At 43.9% G+C, this 21,946-nt stretch overlaps 2 protein-coding genes and 1 long non-coding RNA gene across 12 annotated transcripts in view; 2 read left to right on the forward strand and 1 right to left on the reverse strand.

The window, feature by feature from the left end:
- Positions 1 to 13,459, reverse strand: part of LOC307210157 — a 53,774-nt gene extending 40,315 nt beyond the window's left edge. Inside the window, exon 1 of the long non-coding RNA XR_013835884.1 lies at positions 13,429 to 13,459. This is a non-coding gene — a long non-coding RNA (uncharacterized lncRNA). The remainder of the gene's footprint in view (positions 1 to 13,428) is intronic.
- The window catches only part of RNF135 (ring finger protein 135), a gene marked incomplete at its 5' end in the record, with an annotated part of 230,923 nt that overhangs the window by 176,924 nt on the left and 32,053 nt on the right, over positions 1 to 21,946 (forward strand). The window lies entirely within an intron of this gene.
- The window catches only part of RHBDL3 (rhomboid like 3), a 133,418-nt gene that overhangs the window by 88,648 nt on the left and 22,824 nt on the right, over positions 1 to 21,946 (forward strand). For 7 of the 10 annotated variants that reach the window (XM_079965538.1, XM_079965533.1, XM_079965535.1 and 4 more), the window contains 2 exons: positions 16,908 to 17,132; positions 19,637 to 19,785. In XM_079965538.1, coding sequence (XP_079821664.1) covers positions 16,908 to 17,132; positions 19,637 to 19,785 — 374 coding nt within the window. The remainder of the gene's footprint in view (positions 1 to 16,907; positions 17,133 to 19,636; positions 19,786 to 21,946) is intronic. The other 3 variants (XM_079965536.1, XM_079965537.1, XM_079965539.1) reach the window with 3 other exon arrangements.

A 21,946-nucleotide genomic window follows, 5' to 3' on the forward strand; every position in this document is an offset into this window, starting at 1 on the left:
TATGTCTATGTTAACCAATTATATTAGCATATAAGAAGGAAGACAAACTGCTTTTGAGCTTAGGCAAAATAAGGGACATGCCGGTACTTGTACATATATATTTATTTAAATGCACACACATTTAAATGCTCTCACACACACATGAATATCGGTGAGAAGCAGAACTTTTTTCAGCCAGAACTCAGTTCTGGCACCTCTCAGGTGGGTGCCATTGCCATTATAAGAGAACAAGGGAGGTGTTCATGGTGAGTTCCAGTACAGTCGTACCTTGGTTCTCAAACGTAATCCGTTCCGGAAGTCCATTTGACTCCCGAAACCATTCGAAAACCAAAGCATGGCTTCTGATTGGCTGCAGGAGTTTCTTGCAGTCAAGTGGAAACTGCATCAGACATTCGGCTTCTGAAAAACTTTCATAAGCTTACTTCCGGGTTTGCAGCGTTTGGGAGCCAAAACGTACGAGTACCAAGACGTTAAAGAACCAAGGTACGACGGTACCTCTTTTTCTAGAAAAACAAAACACTGATGAGAAGTGTGGTGACCATGTTTGCTGATGTCACCAAATTGCTGAGAGTAGTAAAAACTAAAAGATTGTGAGGCGCTCGAAAATAATCTCTCCCAAGTGGATGAATGGGCATTAAAATAACAAATAAAGTTTAAGGTAAGCAAGTGCAAAGTGTTACACACAGGGGCAAAAAAAATCCTAACCACGTGTTTTTGAATTGGTGGTCACTGAACAGGAAAGAGATCTAGGTATTACGGTAGATAGATAGCTCAATATAACAGTTGACCCTGCATGTGGCTGCTGTGGGGGGGGGGGGGGCAAATTCTATGTTAGGGATCTATAGGAAAATAAAACTGCCATGATCATTACAGTGGTATATGCAGTGGTACCTCAGGTTACATACGCTTCAGGTTACAGACTCTGCTAACCCATAGTACCTCGGGTTAAGAACTTTGCTTCAGGATGAGAACAGAAATCACGCGGCAGCAGCGGGAGGCCCCATTAGCTAGTGGTGCTTCAGGTTAATAACAGTTTCAGGTTAAGAACGGACCTCCAGAACGAATTAAGTACTTAACCTGAGGTACCACTGTACATATCTTTTCGGGTGCAACTGTATTTGGATTGTTGTGTTCACTTCTGCGCACAAAAAGGATATTGTAGAGCTGGAAAAGATTCCACAAAAATGATCAAGGGGCTGGAGCAACTCCCCCAGGGGTGTAGCACTGCAGGACAGGGGGGCCCGTAGCCCCAGGCACATAATTCCGAGAGGGCACAAACCACGTACCCCCACGCAGGGATCCCTGCCCTGCCTGCTGCTGGGGGTCTCTGAGCCCCAGAGCCTGGCTTGGCCTTGCCACCGCATCCCCTGCCGCCTTGCTGATTGGCCACCCCGTGATTTGCCTGCCAAGGGCCACATCGGCGTGTCAGGTCCTGTGGGCAGACGGTGTGATTTCCCCACTTGGCACTGGTGGCAAGGGCTGGAATGGCATGGTGGGCTCCCTGAGCCCTCTGTGACCCACCTGGCGTGTGTGCATGTACACACATGCCCCATGCGCCAGCAAATGCCGCAATGCTTCCGCACTCCCCTATGATGAGAGTTTAGAAGAAAGGTGAGTAAGGAGGGGGTCTGATAGAGGTGAAGAACATTATGTGTCCTGTGGGCGTAGTGGGCAGAGAGAGATTTTTCTCCCGTAATGTTAGAGCCCAGGGCCATCCAATGGAATAAAATATTGGAAGAGTCAAGGCAGACAAAAGGAAATGCTCCTTCACACAGGTTCCTAGTTACGCTGTGAAATTTGCTACTGCTGTGCATCGTAGATGGCTTGAAAAGGGTTCAGACAAATTCACGAAGGATAAGGCTATTCATAGCAACTAGTCATAATGGCTGGTACTACCTCCAGTACAAGAGGCAGAATGTATACAAATTTATGAGAACAGAACAGAAAAGAGTTGGGCCTTTGGTCTGATCCTGCAGGACTCTTTGTGTGTGTGATCACCATACTGTTTGGATATCTGTATTGGGGTTTTTTTTAGGTTTGAATATAAGGTGGAATGTATATTAAGCAGAAAACAAAAAGGTGCTGCCTCGTACATAAATAACGTATCTGACCTTGATCCCACAAATAGATTAAATTTAAAACCGGAAGCCCACAGCAGTTGCAGAACCTTATAGCTCCAAGAGCTAAGCAAGCAAAGCCACACAACAGATTCAGATTTTCTTTGCTGCATTTAGCCGGGGGCTGTGAGCATGAAAGCATTCCCATAAATCAAGACAAAAACCCAAGACAGTTCAGAAACCGAGGGCCAAAATAGAACCAATTGCGAGTCTCCCATGTTGCATCAGCTTCAGCCCTATGTAGCACTATTATCATATCACAAAATGTGAGAGATGCCAGAAAATACACAAGTTAAGCTAAGAAAATTAATATTCCAGTTTTTCAGTTCCCTGCCTCTTCAAAGGCCGAGAAGAAAGATGAAATTTCAGGTATGTTTTTATTACTCCCCCGCCTTACCAACACACACACACACACACACACACACACACACAAACCCCCTACTCCTGACCTGGAAACTGGTGCTAAAGAACTCTTGCAGATCTCTCGGCACCCTCATCAAATTATGCTTCCTAGGTTTCTTTAGTGGAAGACATTACTGTGGAATTGGTATGGGTTTGTTGTGTAGAAATCCGCTCCACTTCCCAGTGGGGAGGAGTTGCGGTGGACCACATGGTCACCCACTCCTCACCAGGGGCGGGGGGGTTTGTCCCCCATTGCCTGGGGATCCCGGCTGCGTCAGAGCCCAGCTGGCCAGCCAATCTGCTGGCTGGGGTGTGTGGCCAGGGCCGTTGATCTTGTCCCAAACCCAGCTGGGGGCCAGGGCCTTGACACGACCCAGACAGGAACACCAGGGGGAGCTTGAGTTGGTTTGCATCGACAGGGCTCCCCCTACCAGTGGTTTACCCTTACCGGACTTCCTGCACAGCGGGCAGGAGTCAGATATAGTCGGGTCCAATCAATGCCTAAGCCAATACCGCTCACATTCTGTAATTCAATAAAGTTGTGGCCAAATTTGCCCAATAACATAAACCTCATATCTGTGTCCTTGTGTGAGTTACAGTGGTACCTCGCAAGACGAATGCCTTGTAAGATGAAAAACTCACAAGACGAAAGAGTTTTTCGTTTTTTGAGTTGATTCGCAAGACGAATTTCCCTATGGGCTTGCTTCGCAAGACGAAAACGTCTTGCAAGTTTGTTTCCTTTGTCTTGCAAGTTTGTTTCCTTTGTCTTAAAACCGTGCATTCAGGGGGTGCAGTTGCGACTTGACTTCGAGCACGCGGTGTGGTAGCCTTTTTTGATGTTTTTGAAGACTTTGGTGATTTTTGAAGCTTTTCCAAAATCCGTGCTTCGCAAGACGAAAAAATCACAAGACGAAAAAACTCGCAGAACGAATTAATTTCGTCTTGCGAGGTACCACTGTATTTTCCAACGGGGAGTGGCAGCAGGGTCTCGACACGCAACTGCTTTTGCTGTTTACCTGTTCTTTTAGGACAGAATTATTCTCCAAGTTCTGCTTATTTGCTGAGGGCTGCTTTAAACAGTCGTGTCAACTGCTACACCCTTAGTGTCAACATGCTGGAGAAAGTGGCCATCTTGGGCATGCAAGTTTCACAGACTTCTTTTCTACACTGAACTGCATTCTAAGAAATGTACATGTTTGAAGCAGCAGGCCTGTGTCCATTTCTTAAGGAGAAAACATCTAGGAGTCCTCATTACAAGGGTTAGAGTTAGAAGGGACCCCAAGAGTCATTTAGTCCAACCCCCTGCAATGCCGGAATCTCAGCTAATGCATCCGTGACAGATGGCCATCCAATCTCTGCTTAAAAACCTCCAAGGAAAAGGAGTCCACTACCTCCCAAGGGAGACCGTTCCACTGTCAAACAGCTTTTGCTGTCATAAAGTTCTTCCTGATGTTTAGTGGGAATCTCCTTTCTTGTAACTTGAAGTCATTGCCTTGAGTCCTACCCTCCAGAGCAGGAGAAAACAAACTTGTTCCCTCTTCCACGTGACAGCCCTTAAGGTATATGAAGATGGCTATCATATCTCCTCTCAGTTTCCTCTTTTCCAGGCTAAACATCCCCAGCTCCTTCAACATTTTCTCATATGGCTTGGTTTCCAGACCCTTGATCATCTTGATATTCTGAAACAAAATTTTAAACATGTAACTTTTTAAAGTGAAAAGTCGTTTGGGAAACTGAAAGAGGTGGACTGTGATTGTTCTTAATACGTAAGAAGCAAGGAATATTATTTTGTTGCTGTTGTTGCTTGTTCCAGCTGTAGTGGAAGCACCTTTTTCGGATGAAGTTAGGTCATTATACGACATGTCCTTTCTGGAGAACTGTCAGTGTGTTGCCTAGGGGTTTTAATTTCATCTCTTAATGCCAACATTTACTGCTTTTGTAAGATTACCAGTTTAAATGGCTCTTGGCATTTTTATCACCCAGATGTGATCAAAAGCAACTAATATGCAGGCCTTCGTAAAATTAATGGAACGTGAGCGCAGGTAGGTGTTGTGAACAGAAAGGTTTCATTTGCCGCTTGCCTCGCTGAACAGATATCACCTCTTGCATGCCTTCAATTCCTACTTCTTCACAGAGCATCTTCTGCTTATTTGGGTTTCTGTATATAAATAATAATAATCATAACTTGATTCTGCTGCATGCTGGTAACCATGCTGTGAACAGCAGCGTTTAGGAGTAATTTTGATGGTACAACTCCTGCTCGCTTATGGATCAATTCATCTTCCCCATCTCACCCCAGCTTCTATTCAAATTAGAATAAAAGTATTTGATTTTTACACATTGTTTTTAGTATGTGACCACGCCGCTTAGTACCTTTCCTTGAGATGCATCAAATAAAGGTGGCTGACATTCCGTAGAAGCAATGGAGAACCTGTCTTGTGGCCAACTTCATATGAAAAGTTGAACCATCCCGGTCTAGATGGCCACAAGTTACCAATCCCTTCTCTGTAGACATATTTGTGGGACAGGGATACATCTTCATTGTTCTTATTTAAGGAAGTGAGTGTTCTGTTTTTGTGTGGAGGTGGTCCCACCATGAGCCAAGGTGAGCATATTTTGAATGCAATTAAGGCAAACAAGTGAGAGATGGACAGGTCTGATTTCCTTGGTGGGACGCAATCCATGGGCATGGTTCTCTTACTTAAGCCTTATAAAATGAAGAGATGTGTGAGGACACTGTTAATTTCAGTAAGGTTTGTGCTGGAGAACTTCCCACTCTGGTGTAAGTGAGGGTTGAGCTGCAGTGGGAGGTGTTGTCTTCACACAACACTCCTTGTGAAGTGTTCTCCTTTTTTTCACTCTTGTGTGTAAAAATCAACATATATATTTATTTATATAATAGCTGGATTACTTGAGGAGGAAGGTAAATTCTATATATATATATATTTTTAAAAGTAACAAAAGTAAAAAGTGAAAATAAATGTGCTCCCCCTTCAATGATCTTTCACCAGGTCCTGCAAAGGAGGCAACAGTATTTCCCCATTGTGCAGAAGTCAAGGGGTAAAGGAAACATGTCCCCATTATAGGGGAAACCAGACTGATTGCTTGCTGCAGGGCACAAGAACCTGGGACCTTATCTTGGTTGCCTTGACAGTGGGGATGCATTCCTTCTTCTTCTACTCTGCTATTCAGAATGAGGGCAATGAAAGAACGTTGTATGCCCTCAGTGTCATCACATTCAAATCTGATTGGGTTGCTTGTTCATTTTTAAATTGCTTCAAAATAGGTAGCGAAAATGTAAAGGTTTTTTTCTGGGTTGGGAGGGGGCTGTTGTGAACCATAAGGATGCCCACCATTGAGGAAGAACGATAGCTCAAGTAAGGGGAAGTCACAGGTTCCTGGTTTCCAAGGCAAAGGCATCCGGATGGGAGACCAAAGGAGTGAATTCAGCACCAAGGACAGTGCTTCTGCAGCTAAATCCAGCCATCCCTGTTGTCTCAGTGAGGTCCTGGAGGAATTGGCTGAGATTTAGAGCAGGGCCAGCCTGTCATTGACTGGAAACCACACCCCTTGAGTGCTACCTCCTGTTCTGTTGAAGGGCTAGTGTCTTCTTCTGCAGCCATTGGCACCTGTATGTCTCACGACGTCAAACTACTGTTCACTTGTATTCCTTTGGTGGTGAGAGAGGTTGGGGTTGGCCTAGGGCGAGGTTGGTTGTCTTTGATTGACTGTAGTGAAATTTGTTTTTGTGTGTAAGTGTGTGTGGGGGGGGTGTTTGGATCAGGTTAGCCAGATTGATTCATATGCTGTTGGCAGGTTCGTGTTGCTGTCTTGTTGGGCTGTGTATGTGATAAAGGGTAAAACCATATCGGGGTGAAGGCGTCTTCTTCTATTTGTCCCCATGTCAGTTTCCCACACAAGTGATGCTGACACAAAACCCCACACATACACAAAGTAGAATAGAAGCAGTGCCACCCAACCCCACCCCACTCCACTCATCATCCCCCCTCCACCTCTTTCCCCCTTCTCTTCCTAATGTAACACTAATGTCTCCACAAATGAAACTGATCTGTAGAAAATGTAACTTGAAAAAAGAGACATTGCGCATACTTTTGTAAACTAAGAAATCTTTGATAAAAATATATTTGACTCCCTGAAAAAAAGAGTCAAACTACTGGAGAATCACAGCACCCAAAGCGACCTCTCCAAGACGCAAGCCTAGGCAGTGTGAATGGGGTCTCTCTCTGAGCTGCCCAGATGACAAGACTCCCCTCTCGGTCTCACTGATGTGGTCCAAAGGAAAGTAGAGCAATGCATTTGGCACCAGCTGGGCTCCAGGAGTTGCAGCCTATGCTTCCCTCTTGCTCATGAGTCATGACTGTTATAAACAGAAGACTTATGGGTACAGTAATATCCAGAACTATCTGGTCAGTAATTCCAGCCTAAGGGTTGCCAACATGATGTTCTGCAGAAGGTGCTGAACTGCAACTTCTGTCAGCCCCAGCCAACATGGCTAATGGTGTAGGATGATGGGAATTGTAGTCCAGCAATGTATGGAGAGCACTGCATTGACTACCTTGTTCAAGGCTGGCAGACAGTTTGCCAGTTTCTGCTCCATATGTTCCACAATTACTCTTTGGGAGATCTTCACTTGTCATGGTTAAGGCTTGAATCTTGAAAATTAGGTCTTTTCATCAAGCCCCATAAAGAGTTTCCTTCTCTAGGTTCATGGGCTTACTAATGCAGTCATTAAAACCCAAATACCTGATTCATGCAGGAAACTCTACTAACTAGCTGTCCCAAGGACAAATGTGTATTTGCCTACCTATATATGGGTATGTTTTTTAGTTTTTAGTTTTTTAGGGTGGCGCTGTGGTCTTAACCACAGAGCCTAGGGTTTGCCGATCAGAAGTTCAGCGGTTCGAATCCCCGCAACGGAATGAGCTCCCGTTGCTTGGTCCCAGCTCCTGCCCACCTAGTAGTTCGAAAGCATATCAAAGTGAAAGTAGATAAATAGGTACCGCTCCAGTGGGAAGGTAAATGGCGTTTCCGTGCCCTGCTCTGGTTCGCCACATGACCCGGAAGCTGCCTGCGGACAAACGCCGGCTCCCTTGGCCTATAGAGCGAAATGAGCGCCGCAACCCCAGAGTCGTCTGCGACTGGACCTAATGGTCAGGGGTACCTTTACCTTTACCTATATGGGTATGTTTAGTTAGTCAATATGCATTTCTTTTCTTATTTCAGTTACATACGTGTATGTACCTACAGTTACCTGTTTTAATCCTCCGTCTCTTGCCTGGAAGGTGAAAACTGTGAAGCTGTCCTTGAAGCTTGTGGAACACGCTTGATGCTATTTCAATACTTCATTATACCTTGGAGGTGCCTCTAAATCTTCTCTTGGAACATGGGTGGTGCAACCCTCGACTTAAGGAGACTGAGGGACAGTACTGCAATAATCTGAGCACCCTTGACCCCAAAGATACACATCTTCATTATTGCTCTCCTTGTTGTATTTATCCAATTACTAAGAAGTTCTGAGCCTGAGGGAGTGGTAACTGCAGATCTTCGCAGACCCCAGGACCCAGTCACAAACAGTGGCTATCAGGGATCATTGCTTTGAATATGTTTACTATGGTATTCCGCCATTGAAGCCTTGTTGCACCATTTTAACAGTTAGTTGTTCGTAGTTTGCTATTGGCTTAAAGTGGGGAGAAATGTTTTCATGCCACCCAGCAGTCCAAACCAAACAATTCTCCTTGCAAATTTCCCATGGGCATCTGATTAGCCTTTGTGAGAACAGGATGCCAGACTGATCCAGAATGACTCTTTATGTTCTTGTATTTTTTTTTAATAATATTTATTCAAAATTTAAGAATAACAAAAAGAAGAAAAGAAAATTACAAAGTACAAAATACAAAATACAAAATACAAAAAAAATAACAACACCAAAAAAAAAAGAACTGATTAATCCTTTACACAACTTTCTTCCTTTACTTATTTCCTTGACCTCCTCGCACCTCCCAATTTTGTATTCTAATTCAGATCGTTATTTCAGCAAATCCTTAACCTTATTTTCATTTAAATAGTTTAACATAAAATATTACAATTTAACGTCCTCTCTTTTCGTCAATTTCATCAACTCGTCTTTACTTAGTCCTTTATGTCATTTCAACCAAAACCATCTAGTTTTCTTTTTCCAACATCTTTCTAACAGTCCTTAATTTTACAATATTTTTGAAGATATACTTTAAATTTTTTCCAATCTTCTTCCACTGACTCTTCTCCCTGGTCCCGGATTCTGCCAGTCATCTCAGCCAATTCCATATAGTTCATCACTTTCATCTGCCATTCTTCTTGGGTGGGTAATTCTTGTGTCTTCCAATACTTCGCGATAAGTATTCTTGCTGCTGTTGTGGCGTACTCTTTATGTTCTTGTAAGGCAAACACTTTTCTTCTTTTTTTCTTTACATATGCCATTTCTAAATGGAACAGGGTTTTATTTGTACTGTACTCTATTGTGAAGAAAGCTATGAAACTGTATGGCTGTGACAATCATGGGTCTCCTGTGCGCTTCGCTGGGATATATTGCTACTGCCATGCAGCAATTTGGAAAAATTCATGACCCTTATTTGCAGCTTTAAAGAAAAGGCTGCTCAGGTAACGTGATTTACAGTCTTGCACCTGAAAGAAGGGAAATGTCTGCATAGCAAGCTTTCTGCTTCCAATTCATTCGTGTTCCCTGGAAGAGAGTGTCTGGGGCACTCGGAGACACTCTGGCGTTCCTACTTTTGTGAACAAGCTCAATGGTGGATCTAGTTAGTCCAGCATTCTGCTTTAGCATTGCCAGTGTTTTTTGGCTGGGTTTTCATACTTCTAACAGCTGCTCAATAATCAGAAATAATCAGGCACATCTTTTCCTGCCGTGCAGATACAGCGATTGATGGGAAGTGGAGGGGCTTCATTGTGCTGCATTTCTGCTTTTGTGTAGCTGAAAAAGTCGCAGAAACCCTGCTTGTGGGGTTCGTGTGGACTTCCATAAATAACAATTTATGGAAGCAGCCAGTTCAGTAAAGTCCTATACAGGGGTACCTTGGTTCCCAAACGCCGAAAACCCAGAAGTAAGTGTTCCGGTTTTCGAACATTTTTTGGGAGCTGAACGTCTGATGCGGCTATCAACTATTGTTTCTGGGGCATCTGCACCAATCAGAAGCTGCGCCTTGGTTTTCAAACATTTCAGATGTCAAATGGATTAAGTTTGGCTCTTTTGTTTTGGCTATTAATTTTGCGTTTTTGTTTTTGAGGCTTTTTCGGTTTGTTGGGTTTTTTTTGTATGACTGTGTGGAACCCAGTTCAACTACTGATTGATTGATTGATTGATTGATTGTGTGACTGTGGAAATGGATGAAAGCTCCCCATCCAAACAATTACTGTCATCAGTGCAGGTAAGAAAATAATAATAATTTTAATTTTTATCATCTACAATACTGTCTTATTTATTTTATAGTACGGTGCAATGATTGTTGCTTTACTTTATGGATCAATGGTCTTGTTAGATAGTAAAATTCATGTTAAATTGCTGTTTTAGGGGTCGTTTTAAAAAGTCTGGAACAGATTAATTCATTTCGCATTACTTTCCATGGGAAAGTGTGGCTTGGTTTTGGAATGCTTTGGTTTTGGAACAGACTTCCAGAATGGATTAAGTTTGAGAACCAAGGTACCACTGTAATGTAACTGTGTCAATCAAGCCAATGACCAGTCAGATGCAGCTGATAAGCTCACAAACAAGGTAGTTGTGGGGATGACCCTCTTTTCTGCTATTTGTGTTCCCTGAATCTAGTACAGTGGTACCTCGGGTTACAGACATTTCAGGTTACAGACACTTCAGGTTACAGACTCTGCTAACCCAGAAATAGTACCTCAGGTTAAGAACTTTGCTTCAGGATGAGAACAGAAATTGCACACCAGTGGCATGGCGGCAGCAGAAGGCCCCATTAGCTAAAGTGGTACCTCAGGTTAAGAACAGTTTCAGGTTAAGAACGGACCTCCAGAACGAATTAAGTTCTTAACCCGAGGTACCACTGTACTTAAAGGAATGCATCTTCTGAACATGGATGTTCAGTTTTAGCTATTCTGATACATAGCCATTGATATACCTGCCATTCATGATTATTCACATGCCCACTTGTTTTGATGTGTGGACACCCTTGAAAGCTTTCTCTAGGGTCACTCAGTAGGTGCTTCAGTGAGGTTACAGTCTATCCCTTGTCAGTCACAATTGTGATGTCTCATAGTTACGGCAATGATATATTTAAGCGGTTTGGCTCTGTGTGGAGCAGTTACCCAGTACATTGGTACCTTGGTTCTCAAACTTAATCCGTTCCAGAAGTCAGTTCCAAAACCAAAGTGTTCCAAAACCAAGGCATGCTTTCCCATAGAAAGTAATGCAAAATGGATTGATCCGTTCCAGACATTTAAAAACAACCCCTAAAACAGAAATTTAACATGATCCATAAAATGAAAGCAATCAGCAATGTGCTGCAGTCACACAATGAATGAATGAATGAATCAATCAATCAATCAATCAATCAATCAATCAATCAATCAGTAGCTGGGTTCCACACAGTCACAAAAACAAAAAAGAGCCATAAAAACGCAAAATATATAGCAAAAACAGACAGACCTCAGCATAACACTCGAAACAGAAGTGTGGCACTCAAAATGGAAGCGTAACACTCAAAATGGAAGTGTGGCACTCAAAACAGAGTATGTTCGGCTTCCGAAAAAGTTTGCAAACCGGAACACTTACTTCCAAATTTTCAGTGTTTGGTTTCCAAGTTGTTGGGTACCAAAGGGTTTGAGAACCAAGGTACCACTGTATCTGTTGTATGTCTGAAAAGCAGAAAGTTTGAGCTTGGATATCCTAAGGCCATGAGCCAAGGAAAAAAAGAAGGGGCAGGGGTTATAATGCTTTTGTGCTTCATTTCTCACACTGAGTGAGGGTTGGCAGCTATCTACAAGCAGATGTCAACGAAACTGTTGTAGTGGATTGGCTCTTGGCAGGGGTTTTGGCAATTGCACAAGAGCTTTCACAGCGTGTGTTGTTGGAGCATCCCACATACTTGCTGTACTTCATTATGCAGGAATGTATGGATACTAGGGGGCATATGCCAAAACAAGAGGTTGTAATAATGCTGGAGCCAGGGTCTGCACCCAGTTTACTGTCAGCAGTTTATCACTGGAGAATTCAAAGCTTTACAAAGTTAAATACGAGTCAAATTCTCCTCTCTTGCGGGAGACATTTGTAATACTTGTGTTAACCGATATTTGTCAACCAAAGCAGCATTAACTATTATGACAAGCATGCAGTAGATTAGGGTTGTAAACACATTATACAGTCCATTGCTGTTGTGTGATTAACTCAAGACAGCCCTCTATATATCTTAAGATGGAATGCATTGTTTCAATTCATTATGAGTATATTTATTTTGATATATCTCCGAAAACTGCTTTGAAGTCCATATCATTATATTGGTTTCATAATTTTTGACCTGGCAATATATCACAAATCATGGTGTGTGGATGCAGGAAAAACCGTGAAGCCAGCCAATGCCTTTGCACATCTCCATCCTTATTTCACACATTGTGATATATCAGTATGTTGCGATATTTAGCTGGATGTATGTCACAATGCTGAAAACCAGATATTGGCCAGATCTAGTTATGTGCAAGAACTACTTAATAAACTAAAATCAGGGATGCTCGTTCAAGTAAGTAAAGTTTGAGATGAGTGCAATTGTACAGATTCCTTTAAATTAATCAGATAGTAATGTCATTTTTCTACTATAAAGGAAAGCCCATTTTTGTTTCTTCTTCTTCTTCTTCTTCTTCTTCTTCTTCTTCTTCTTCTTCCTCTTCCTCTTCCTCTTCCTCTTCCTCTTCCTCTTCCTCTTCCTCTTCCTCTTCCACCCATCTGACTGGGTTGCCCCAGCCACTCTGGGTGGCTTCCAACAAATTGTTGTTGTTTAGTCGTTTAGTCGTGTCCGACTCTTCGTGACCCCATGGACCAGAGAACGCCAGGCACTCCTGTCCTCCACTGCCCCCCGCAGCTTGGTCAGACTCATGCTGGTAACCTCGAAAACACTATCCAACCATCTCGTCCTCTGTCGCCCCCTTCTCCTTGTGCCCTCCATCTTTCCCAACATCAGGGTCTTCTCCAGGGAGTCTTCTCTTCTCATGAGGTGGCCAAAGTACTGGAGCCTCAGCTTCGCAATCTGTCCTTCCAGTGAGCACTCAGGGCTGATTTCCTTCAGAATGGAGAGGTTTGATCTTCTTGCAGTCCATGGGACTCTCAAGAGTCTCCTCCAGCACCATAATTCAAAAGCATCAATTCTTCGGCGATCAGCCTTCTTTATGGTCCAGCTCTCACTTCCATACATCACTACTGGGAAAACCATAGCTTTAACTATACGGACCTTTGTTGGCAAGGTGATGTCTCTACTTCTCAAGATGCTGTCTAGGCCTGTCATTGCCCTTCTCCCAAGAAGCAGGCGTCTTTTAATTTCGTGGCTGCTGTCACCATCTGCAGTGATCATGGAGCCCAAGAAAGTAAAATCTCTCACTGCCTCCATTTCTTCCCCTTCTATTTGCCAGGAGGTGATGGGACCAGTAGCCATGATCTTCGTTTTTTTGATGTTGAGCTTCAGACCATATTTTGCACTCTCCTCTTTCACCCTCAATAAAAGGTTCTTTAATTCCTCCTCACTTTCTGCCATCAAGGTTGTGTCATCTGCATATCTGAGGTTGTTGATATTTCTTCCGGCAATCTTAATTCCGGCTAGGGATTCATCCAGCCCAGCCTTTCGCATGATGAATTCTGCATATAAGTTAAATAAGCAGGGAGACAAAATGCAGCCTTGTCGTACTCCTTTCCCAATTTTGAACCAGTCAGTTGTTCCATATCCAGTTCTAACTGTAGCTTCTTGTCCCACATAGAGATTTCTCAGGAGACAGATGAGGTGATCAGGCACTCCCATTTCTTTAAGAACTTGCCATAGTTTGCCATGGTCGACACAGTCAAAGGCTTTTGCATAGTCAATGAAGCAGAGGTAAATGTCTTTCTGGAACTCTCTAGCTTTCTCCATAATCCAGCGCATGTTTGCAATTTGGTCTCTGGTTCCTCTGCCTCTTCTAAATCCAGCTTGCACTTCTGGGAGTTCTCGGTCCACATACTGCTTGAGCCTTCCTTGTAGAATTTTAAGCATAACCTTGCTAGTGTGAGAAATTAGTGCAATTGTGCGATAGTTGGAGCATTCTTTGGCACTGCCCTTCTTTGGGATTGGGATGTAGACTGATCTTCTCCAATCTTCTGGCCACTGCTGAGTTTTCCAAACTTGCTGGCATATTGAGTGTAGCACCTTAACAGCATCATCTTTTAAAATTTTAAATAGTTCAGCTGGAATACCATCACTTCCACTGGCCTTGTTATTTGCAGTGCTTTCTAAGGCCCATTTGACTTCACTCTCCAGGATGTCTGGCTCAAGGTCAGCAACCACACTACCTGGGGTATATGAGACATCCGTTTCTTTCTGGTATAATTCCTCTGTGTATTATTGCCACCTCTTCTTGATGTCTTCTGCTTCTGTTAGGTCCTTTCCACTTTTGTCCTTTATTATGGAAATCTTTGTACGAAATGTTCCTTTCATATCTCCAACTTTCTTGAACAGATCTCTGGTTCTTCCCATTCTATTGCTTTCCTCTATTTCTTTGCATTGCTTGTTTAAGAAGGTCTTCTTGTCTCTCCTTGCTATTCTTTGGAAATCTGCATTCAATTTCCTGTATGTTTCACGATCTCCCTTGCATTTTGCTTGTCTTCTCTTCCCCGCTATTTTTAAGGCCTCATTGGACAGCCACTTTGCTTTCTTGCATTTCCTTTTCATTGGGATGGTTTTCGTTGCTGCCTCCTGTATAATGTTACGAGCCTCCATCCATAGTTCTTCAGGCACTCTGTCCACCAAATCTAAATCCTTAAACCTGTTCCTCACTTCCACTGTGTATTCATAAGGTATTTGACTTAGATTGTATCTTACCGGCCCAGTGGTTTTTCCTACTTTCTTCAGTTTAAGCTTGAATTTTGCTATAAGAAGCTGATGATCTGAGCCACAGTCAGCTCCAGGTCTTGTTTTTGCTGACTGTATAGAGCTTCTCCATCTTTGGCTGCAGAGAATATAATCAATCTGATTTCGATGCTGCCCATCTGGTGATGTCCATGTGTAGAGTCGTCTCTTGTGTTGTTGGAAAAGCGTGTTTGTGATGACCAGCTTGTTCTCTTGACAGAACTCTATTAGCCTTTGCCCTGCTTCGTTTTGATCTCCAAGGCCAAACTTGCCAGTTGTTCCTTTTATCTCTTGACTCCCTACTTTAGCATTCCAATCCCCTATAATGAGAAGAACATCCTTCTTTGGTGTCACTTCTATAAGGTGTTGTAAGTCTTCATAGAATTGGTCAATTTCAGTTTCTTCAGCACCAGTAGTTGGTGCATAAACTTGGATTACTGTGATGTTAAAAGGTCTGCCTTGGATTCGTATCGAGATCATTCTATCATTTTTGAGATTGCATCCCAGTACAGCTTTTGCCACTCTTTTGTTGACTATGAGGGCCACTCCATTTCTTTTACGGGTTTCTTGCCCACAGTAGTAGATATGATGGTCATCCGAACTGAATTCACCCATTCCCGTCCATTTTAGTTCACTGATGCCCAGGATGTCAATATTTATTCTTGCCATCTCATTTTTGACCACCTCCAACTTACCCATGTTCATGGTTCTTACATTCCAGGTTCCTATGCAATATTTTTCTTTACAGCATTGGACTTTCCTTTCGCTTCCAGGCATATCCGCAACTGAGCGTCCTTTCGGCTTTGGCCCAGCCGCTTCATCAGCTCTGGATCTACTTGTACTTGCCCTCCGCTCTTCCCCAGTAGCATGTTGGACGCCTTCCGACCTGAGGGGCTCATCTTCCAGCGTCATAACTTTTATATGCCTGTTGTCTTTGTCCATGGAGTTTTCTTGGCAGGGATACTGGAGTGGCTTGCCGGTTCCTCCTCCAGGTGGATCACGTTTGGTCAAAACTCTCCACTATGACCTGTTCATCTTGGGTGCCCTGCTCGGCATAGTTCATAGCTTCTCTGAGTTCTTCAAGCCCCTTCGCCACTATTAATTTGTTGTTATTGTTTGATATTGTTGACAGTTCCTTTCAAATAAACACAGTCCTGTGATTCATCCACTAATTTCTTCAATTAAATCAATAACTTTCCCCCCAGTCATTCTGTATAGAACAGGGACAGGGCATCCCGTGGTTCTCCAGCTGTTGTTGAAGCACAGCTCCTGGCATCTCTCACTATTGACCCTGCTGGTTGAGCCTGGTGGGAGTTGCAGTCCAACAACATCCAGAGAGCCACATGGTCCCATCCCTATAATAGGCAAGTATGTCCAAGCAGCATGATAAAAGTCAGTATGAGCAAATTGTCATCTCCAATAGCCACTCCGCATTGAAGTGTATGCATGTTATGCTGTTAAGTACCACTGAAACAATACTTGTACAAGTTTTCCTGCAGATTTGGTAGTATCAGCTAAGGCTGAGTATTTGACTAAATTCCATTCCAGTCATTACCTGGCATACTGCACCACATATCTCTTCCCCCACTTGCTTTCTTACAAAAAAAAAAAAAACGCTACCCACATTTCTCAATGAAGGAGTAGAGCTTGCCAGTCAGGCCTTTTCTATATCCTGCTCTGATTAATAGATCAAATGTTGTTATTTTGCACAGAAGTGTCTTTTTGAATAAGAGCATATGGGATGTTTCTTGTTTGGAGGCACCAAAAATTAGTCTTCTAACAACCAATTTTAACGACCACTTTCTGAAAAGAAATGGCAATGGCTATTCTACATGAGATTTTCAGCAGAGTAGAACCCACGTGATGCATTTAGCACGTTTGTTTTATGTTAATTCGGAGGTAATTCTTTGTGGAACGAGAGCCAGTTAATGTTCTTTTGACCTAGAGCTTGATACAAGTAGAAAGGGCTGCAAGGTACCCTGATCTGGGTTCATTTTACCTAAATCTGCTAAACTTCTCCACATCTTGGCATTTTTTTCATGCCCTCATTTGCCAAGCCGACTTAATTCCCTGAGTGATATCCAACTACCTTCATACTCAGAGTAGACATATTGAAATAAGTGGAATTAACTTATGAACTAATAGATTTCAGTGGGTCTGTTCGGAGTACAGCTTATATACGATATCACCCCATTCAGTCTAACCACCAAGCCATTACTTGATTTCAGCTTGTTAATTCCCCCTCCTCATTCTCTCCTTTGATCTTCTCCTCCAGATGAGTAACAAAAGGTCCAACAGCTTTCGCCAAGCCATCTTGCAGGGGAACCGGAGGCTGTGCAGCAAGGCCCTGCTGGAGGAGACGGGACTGAGCCTTTCCCAGCGGCTGATCCGCCACGTTGCGTATGAGACTCTGCCGCGTGAGATCGATCGGAAGTGGTATTACGACAGCTACACCTGCTGCCCCCCACCTTGGTTCATGATTGCCATCACCATTGTAGAGGCAAGTATCTCCCAAGCTAGCAAAGAGATTCCGGAGAAGTGTGTTTGCCTGTTCTAGGTGGGGGTCACATCCTTGCTAACTAGGTCCGTGAGTAACCTGAAGGTTGATCCTGGGTGCTAACTGTGCCAGGAGGGCCTTTTATCTTCTAAGGTTCCTGGGGGCTCTTCCTTGATGGCAAAGATCATGCCCTAGACATCTCACATGTAAGAGGAGATGTCCAGCTTCAGCTGGTGCAAAGCCCGGCTTGTAGGGGTGGGCAGTACATCAGTGGTAGGACTTTAGGGCAGGTGTCCAAGTCCCACTCAGCAGAATGAGCAGGCGGGTCCAACGACACAGCACAGCTGGCTTACCAAATGTTGAAGCACATGGAGTAGCACCCCTTACCAACCAAAGAAGGGGATCTCCATAAATCCAAAAGGTCCAAAGTCTAAAATAGTCTAACCGCACCACTGGATAGTAGCCAAGTTATTCAACGGATTGTTGCTCATCTGCACTGGCTGCCTCTGTGCTTCCCAACCCAATACAAAGAGCAGTTTTAAGACCTTTAAGACCCTACCTATAAGGATCCAAGCATGTGCAAGAGTGCTTCCTGCCATATGAACCTTCCCGACCTTCAAGATCTTCCGGTGGTGCCTTGCTCTCAGTACCTCAAGTTTCTAAGAGGGGAGTTCTAGTAGTGCTTAGCAGTGTAGCCCAGAAGAAGCTCGCTGCATGGAGCAGAGGCACTGTGCTACCTTCCTGACCGGTGAGTCACTGCTGCTTACTGGGGAGGGAAGGAAGGGGCAAGATGGCGGGGTGGCTGATGTAGCGCCAGTGCACTGGCAAGAGCACCAGATTGACTTGGACTGTGCATATGCGCCATGGCGACCTCCCCACTGCCTCGTCCTTCTCCCTCCCAGTGACCCACCTGCCAGGAAGCTATGATACCAGCTCTTCTCCACCCAGCAAGCTGCGTTTGTTATGGAGCAGCCTCACTATGAAGACCCACCAGATTTCTGGTGCTTTAGAAATGTGGTGCTTTTGAAACTAGACATTAACCAGGGCGTGGAGCAGGTAATAGTATCTGGTACAGTGGTACCTCGGGTTAAGTACTTAATTCGTTCCAGAGGTCCGTTCTTAACCTGAAACTGTTCTTAACCTGAAGCACCACTTTAACTAATGGAGCCTCCTGCTGCCGCCGTGCCGCCGGAGCACAATTTCTGTTCTCATCCTGAAGCAAAGTTCTTAACCCGACGTACTATTTCTGGGTTAGCAGAGGCTGTAACCTGAATTGTATGTAACCTGAAGCGTATGTAACCTGAGGTACCATTGTATAACGCAAGGCATGAGTTTCTGCACCCTCATTTCTGCAGTTAATAATGTGAGGTGAGATGGGAAAATGTGCAGCATGATGAAATGTGCAGCTATGTCCCAATTTGTGTCATACCATATGTCTCCAAGTAGAAGAGAGGGAGACGAGAAGCAATTCTGCGTTTCTGACTGAGTATATTTTACAGTTGTTTTAATCATTCCACACTGAACAATTTAAAACAATGGGAGGTGCTGTAGAAAGGCTGTCAACACATTTTAATAAATGGGCAGGTGTTCTGCGTTTCAGGAACAAACCCTACAAACCCTATTCCCAAGAGACTTGAGATACAAGTGTCACACTAGGCGCCACTAAAAAAAATGACTCTGAGCCTCTTGCCATGTATGGCATGTATGAATGCGGTCATAGAAAGGAGAAGAGAGATTTTTTTAAAAATGCGTGTGTATCTTCTAGCTAGCATTTTTTTAAGAACCAATTTAAACAATAATCAAACTAAAGTCCCCCATATGGAAACGCATCAAGCAGAAGTTAGTCTGAATCCTGTTGAAAGTGTTGGGACGGATTTTACCATCTATAAGATGCTCCCATATATAAGACGCCCCCTATTTTGGGGGATTCAGATTGTCGCCAGTCCACCCTCATCACTACCCGTGTATAAGACGACCCCTAATTTTTGACATTATTTTTTAGGGGGAAAACCTAGTCTTATACACAGAAAAATACGGTAGTTGCAACTAACCAGTACTATTGACGTCTGCATGTCCACCAGCCACACACCCTCCCATAGCCATATGTGTGACACCAGTGTGAAAGGGGGCTTTAGCTCATGCCAGTGTATGTACACAGGGCTGCTCCACAGAAGCAGGAAGTCTGGCTAACCTGAGGTTCTGATCCTGTGAAGGAGGAGCGGTGTGCACACATTGGCCCACTTCCACACTGGCACGAAATGCGGAGCTATTGGGGGCATGACTATTGAGTTGGTCGCCATCAAAGCTTAAACAGGTAGCAGCATAATCCCACATCCCTGCCCCGCCCCCCGCCATGTACAGCAAACATGTGAGGGAGAAGATCTGGACAGACCTTTAGCCACAACTGCACTTGCTGGAATTAAGCCTGTATGTCTCCTTGCGTATATTTTCTCGGCCAGATGCTTGAATGAATTACACTTAACTGTGCGATCTCCCTGCTTTCCTAGGTTGCCTTCTTTCTTTACAATGGAGTGGTACTAGATAGGTTTGTGCTGCAAGTCACCCATCCCTTATATTTGAAGAACTCATTGTTATATCATCCTCAGCTCCGTGCCCAGGCCTGGAGGTACCTCACCTACATATTCATGCATGCAGGGTGAGTTCTAGGGGAAAAGGGGTCTGAATTTCTTGGGATGGGGGGTTGGGTTTCCCTTACCTCATGGGAAAGACAGGGGGCGACACAGAGCTGCCATCAGTGGCATAGCGTGGGTTGCCAACGCCCGGGGCTGTACAGAGGGGGTGAGAGGGAGGGAAACAGACGGAGTATGCATGCACATTCAACTGCCTAACGGCATCCATGTCACTCAGAAGATTCCAGCCACAGAGATAAGAAAATAAGAGTAGTTCCGTTGTCTGGAAAGACCATTTCCTGGTTTGCATGGAGAAGCCATTTTCAACAGAGCCTAGCAATGGAAGCACACAGCTGTATTGAGGCAGCACTCAATAGGTGTTGAAGGTTGGAACCCCCTAACAATTTTGTGCCTGGGGCAACTTCCCCTGTGACACACACACAAACTAAGCCACTGCCTGGCATTCTTGGACAGCTGCTGGGGGGCCCTGCTGATGTTTACCCTGCCACCCCCCCCATAAAAACAAATCCAGCCTGGCACTCCAAGCAGTGGTAGGCAGCTGGGTCTAGCTGCCATTTTAGTTTCAGACAATGGCCTCCTTCAGCACATTGTCACAAAATAGTCGTCTCCAACCACCTTGGCACTTCTTGGAGTACTGCTGTTTCCACTCCTGCCAGACGAGCCCACTGCAACACATCAACAGAGGAGAGGGCACCGTTGGAGGGCCCTTTAAACCTGAATCACGCCCTAGGTCTTCTGCTCTGAAACTAAAACGCTGGGAGAATCCTGTTGCTCTTAGGTGTCCATAAAAAAGTATTACACACGGTCCCTATTTTTTAAAATGATTTGCGATCTTTAGATAAAACCATGTTCTGTAAGAGCTGGTTTATATTGCCTACTGGTCATAGGACAGCAGGGGCAGAAGCTGAAGGAGGAAATATGGGTATATCATTCTTGACTTCATAGCGCTAAGTATCTTTGTCTGACAGATCCGCAGGATTTTTGCATAATTTGCTTGCTTTCTGATAGGAGCGTCCTTCAAGTTGGAAATAGCTGCTTGAGGTGGTGGTGAGAGATTTTCATTGGGACAGTACCAGCAGGCAGGATTAAACACTGTCTCCCTGCCCACTACAGGCCTGGTCACGCTCTTCGACCCACCCCTGTAATGCCACTTTTACATTTTAGAACCCGTGCATGTTAATTGGAATATGAGCCAAAAAGGAGTGCCTTTATCCATAGAGATTTGCAAAACAGGTTGAAACCTTAAAAAGATATAAGTGCTTAAACTATGCTTCAGTATGCCTCCCTTTCCCACAAAATGCTAACCTCTGCCTTGACAAGTATCTTGTTGCTGTTAGGCTGTCGTGTTGCTTGGAAAAATGTGCTGAACCTTTTAATTATCACGTTTCTTTCACAACTTTGGCTGGTTTCCAAGGGAAACTCTTGGGAAGATACACTATCCAATGCCTCACATCTGTAAATATTAAGAGACTTAGCCAGCACAGCCTTATTACTTTTCTTTTCTTTTTTTGCAGTGGATTCTAAATCTTTTGGAAGTGTAAGCTATCAAAACCGTGTGCACACACATTCCCCACTTGAGAAGCAACCCCTGCTTTATTTATTTTTTAATGATGGAATACTTACTACAGTTAGGTAGCTAAACCATCATTTATAGCCAGCCTACCCTCATTAGATTATTTTCGCATTCAGAGAATAAAATAAATCTCTGGAAGAGTAGTAATAACCTCTTTCTTTCTTCTTTTAATGGTGAGGCCATTATTCCTCTCTCCCCAACCCAAAAAGGCAAGCTAATATAAAGGTGGTGAAGTCTATTGTTGTCATACTTCCTGCTGTGACTTTAAAATGTTAATTTGAAACTCTTAATTTACTGTGCTCATCTGCTTTTTTTATGGGCGTTTGGGACAGCCAGAAGGTAGCTGAGGAGAAGGCAGTTGTTAAGGGTGACTGAGAGCTCCCCAAAATGTGCTGTTTGTGTCTTGATCCCGATGGAGAAAAGCTTTCTAAGAAACCAAAGCTGTAAATTTTAGCCTTCCGCTTTAAAGCTGAGCGGACGTTAATTATCTGTGAGGCCCACCCATTTGTATTGCTGCCATAACTAATGACTTGCATTGATTCGAGGGCCCATTTGTTTGGTTGCGGAGAAGGTGAAGCCTTGATAAATCAATT

The sequence above is a fragment of the Podarcis cretensis genome, assembly GCF_951804945.1.
Source record: "Podarcis cretensis genome assembly, chromosome: 2".
In the NCBI taxonomy this organism is placed as follows: domain Eukaryota; kingdom Metazoa; phylum Chordata; class Lepidosauria; order Squamata; family Lacertidae; genus Podarcis; species Podarcis cretensis.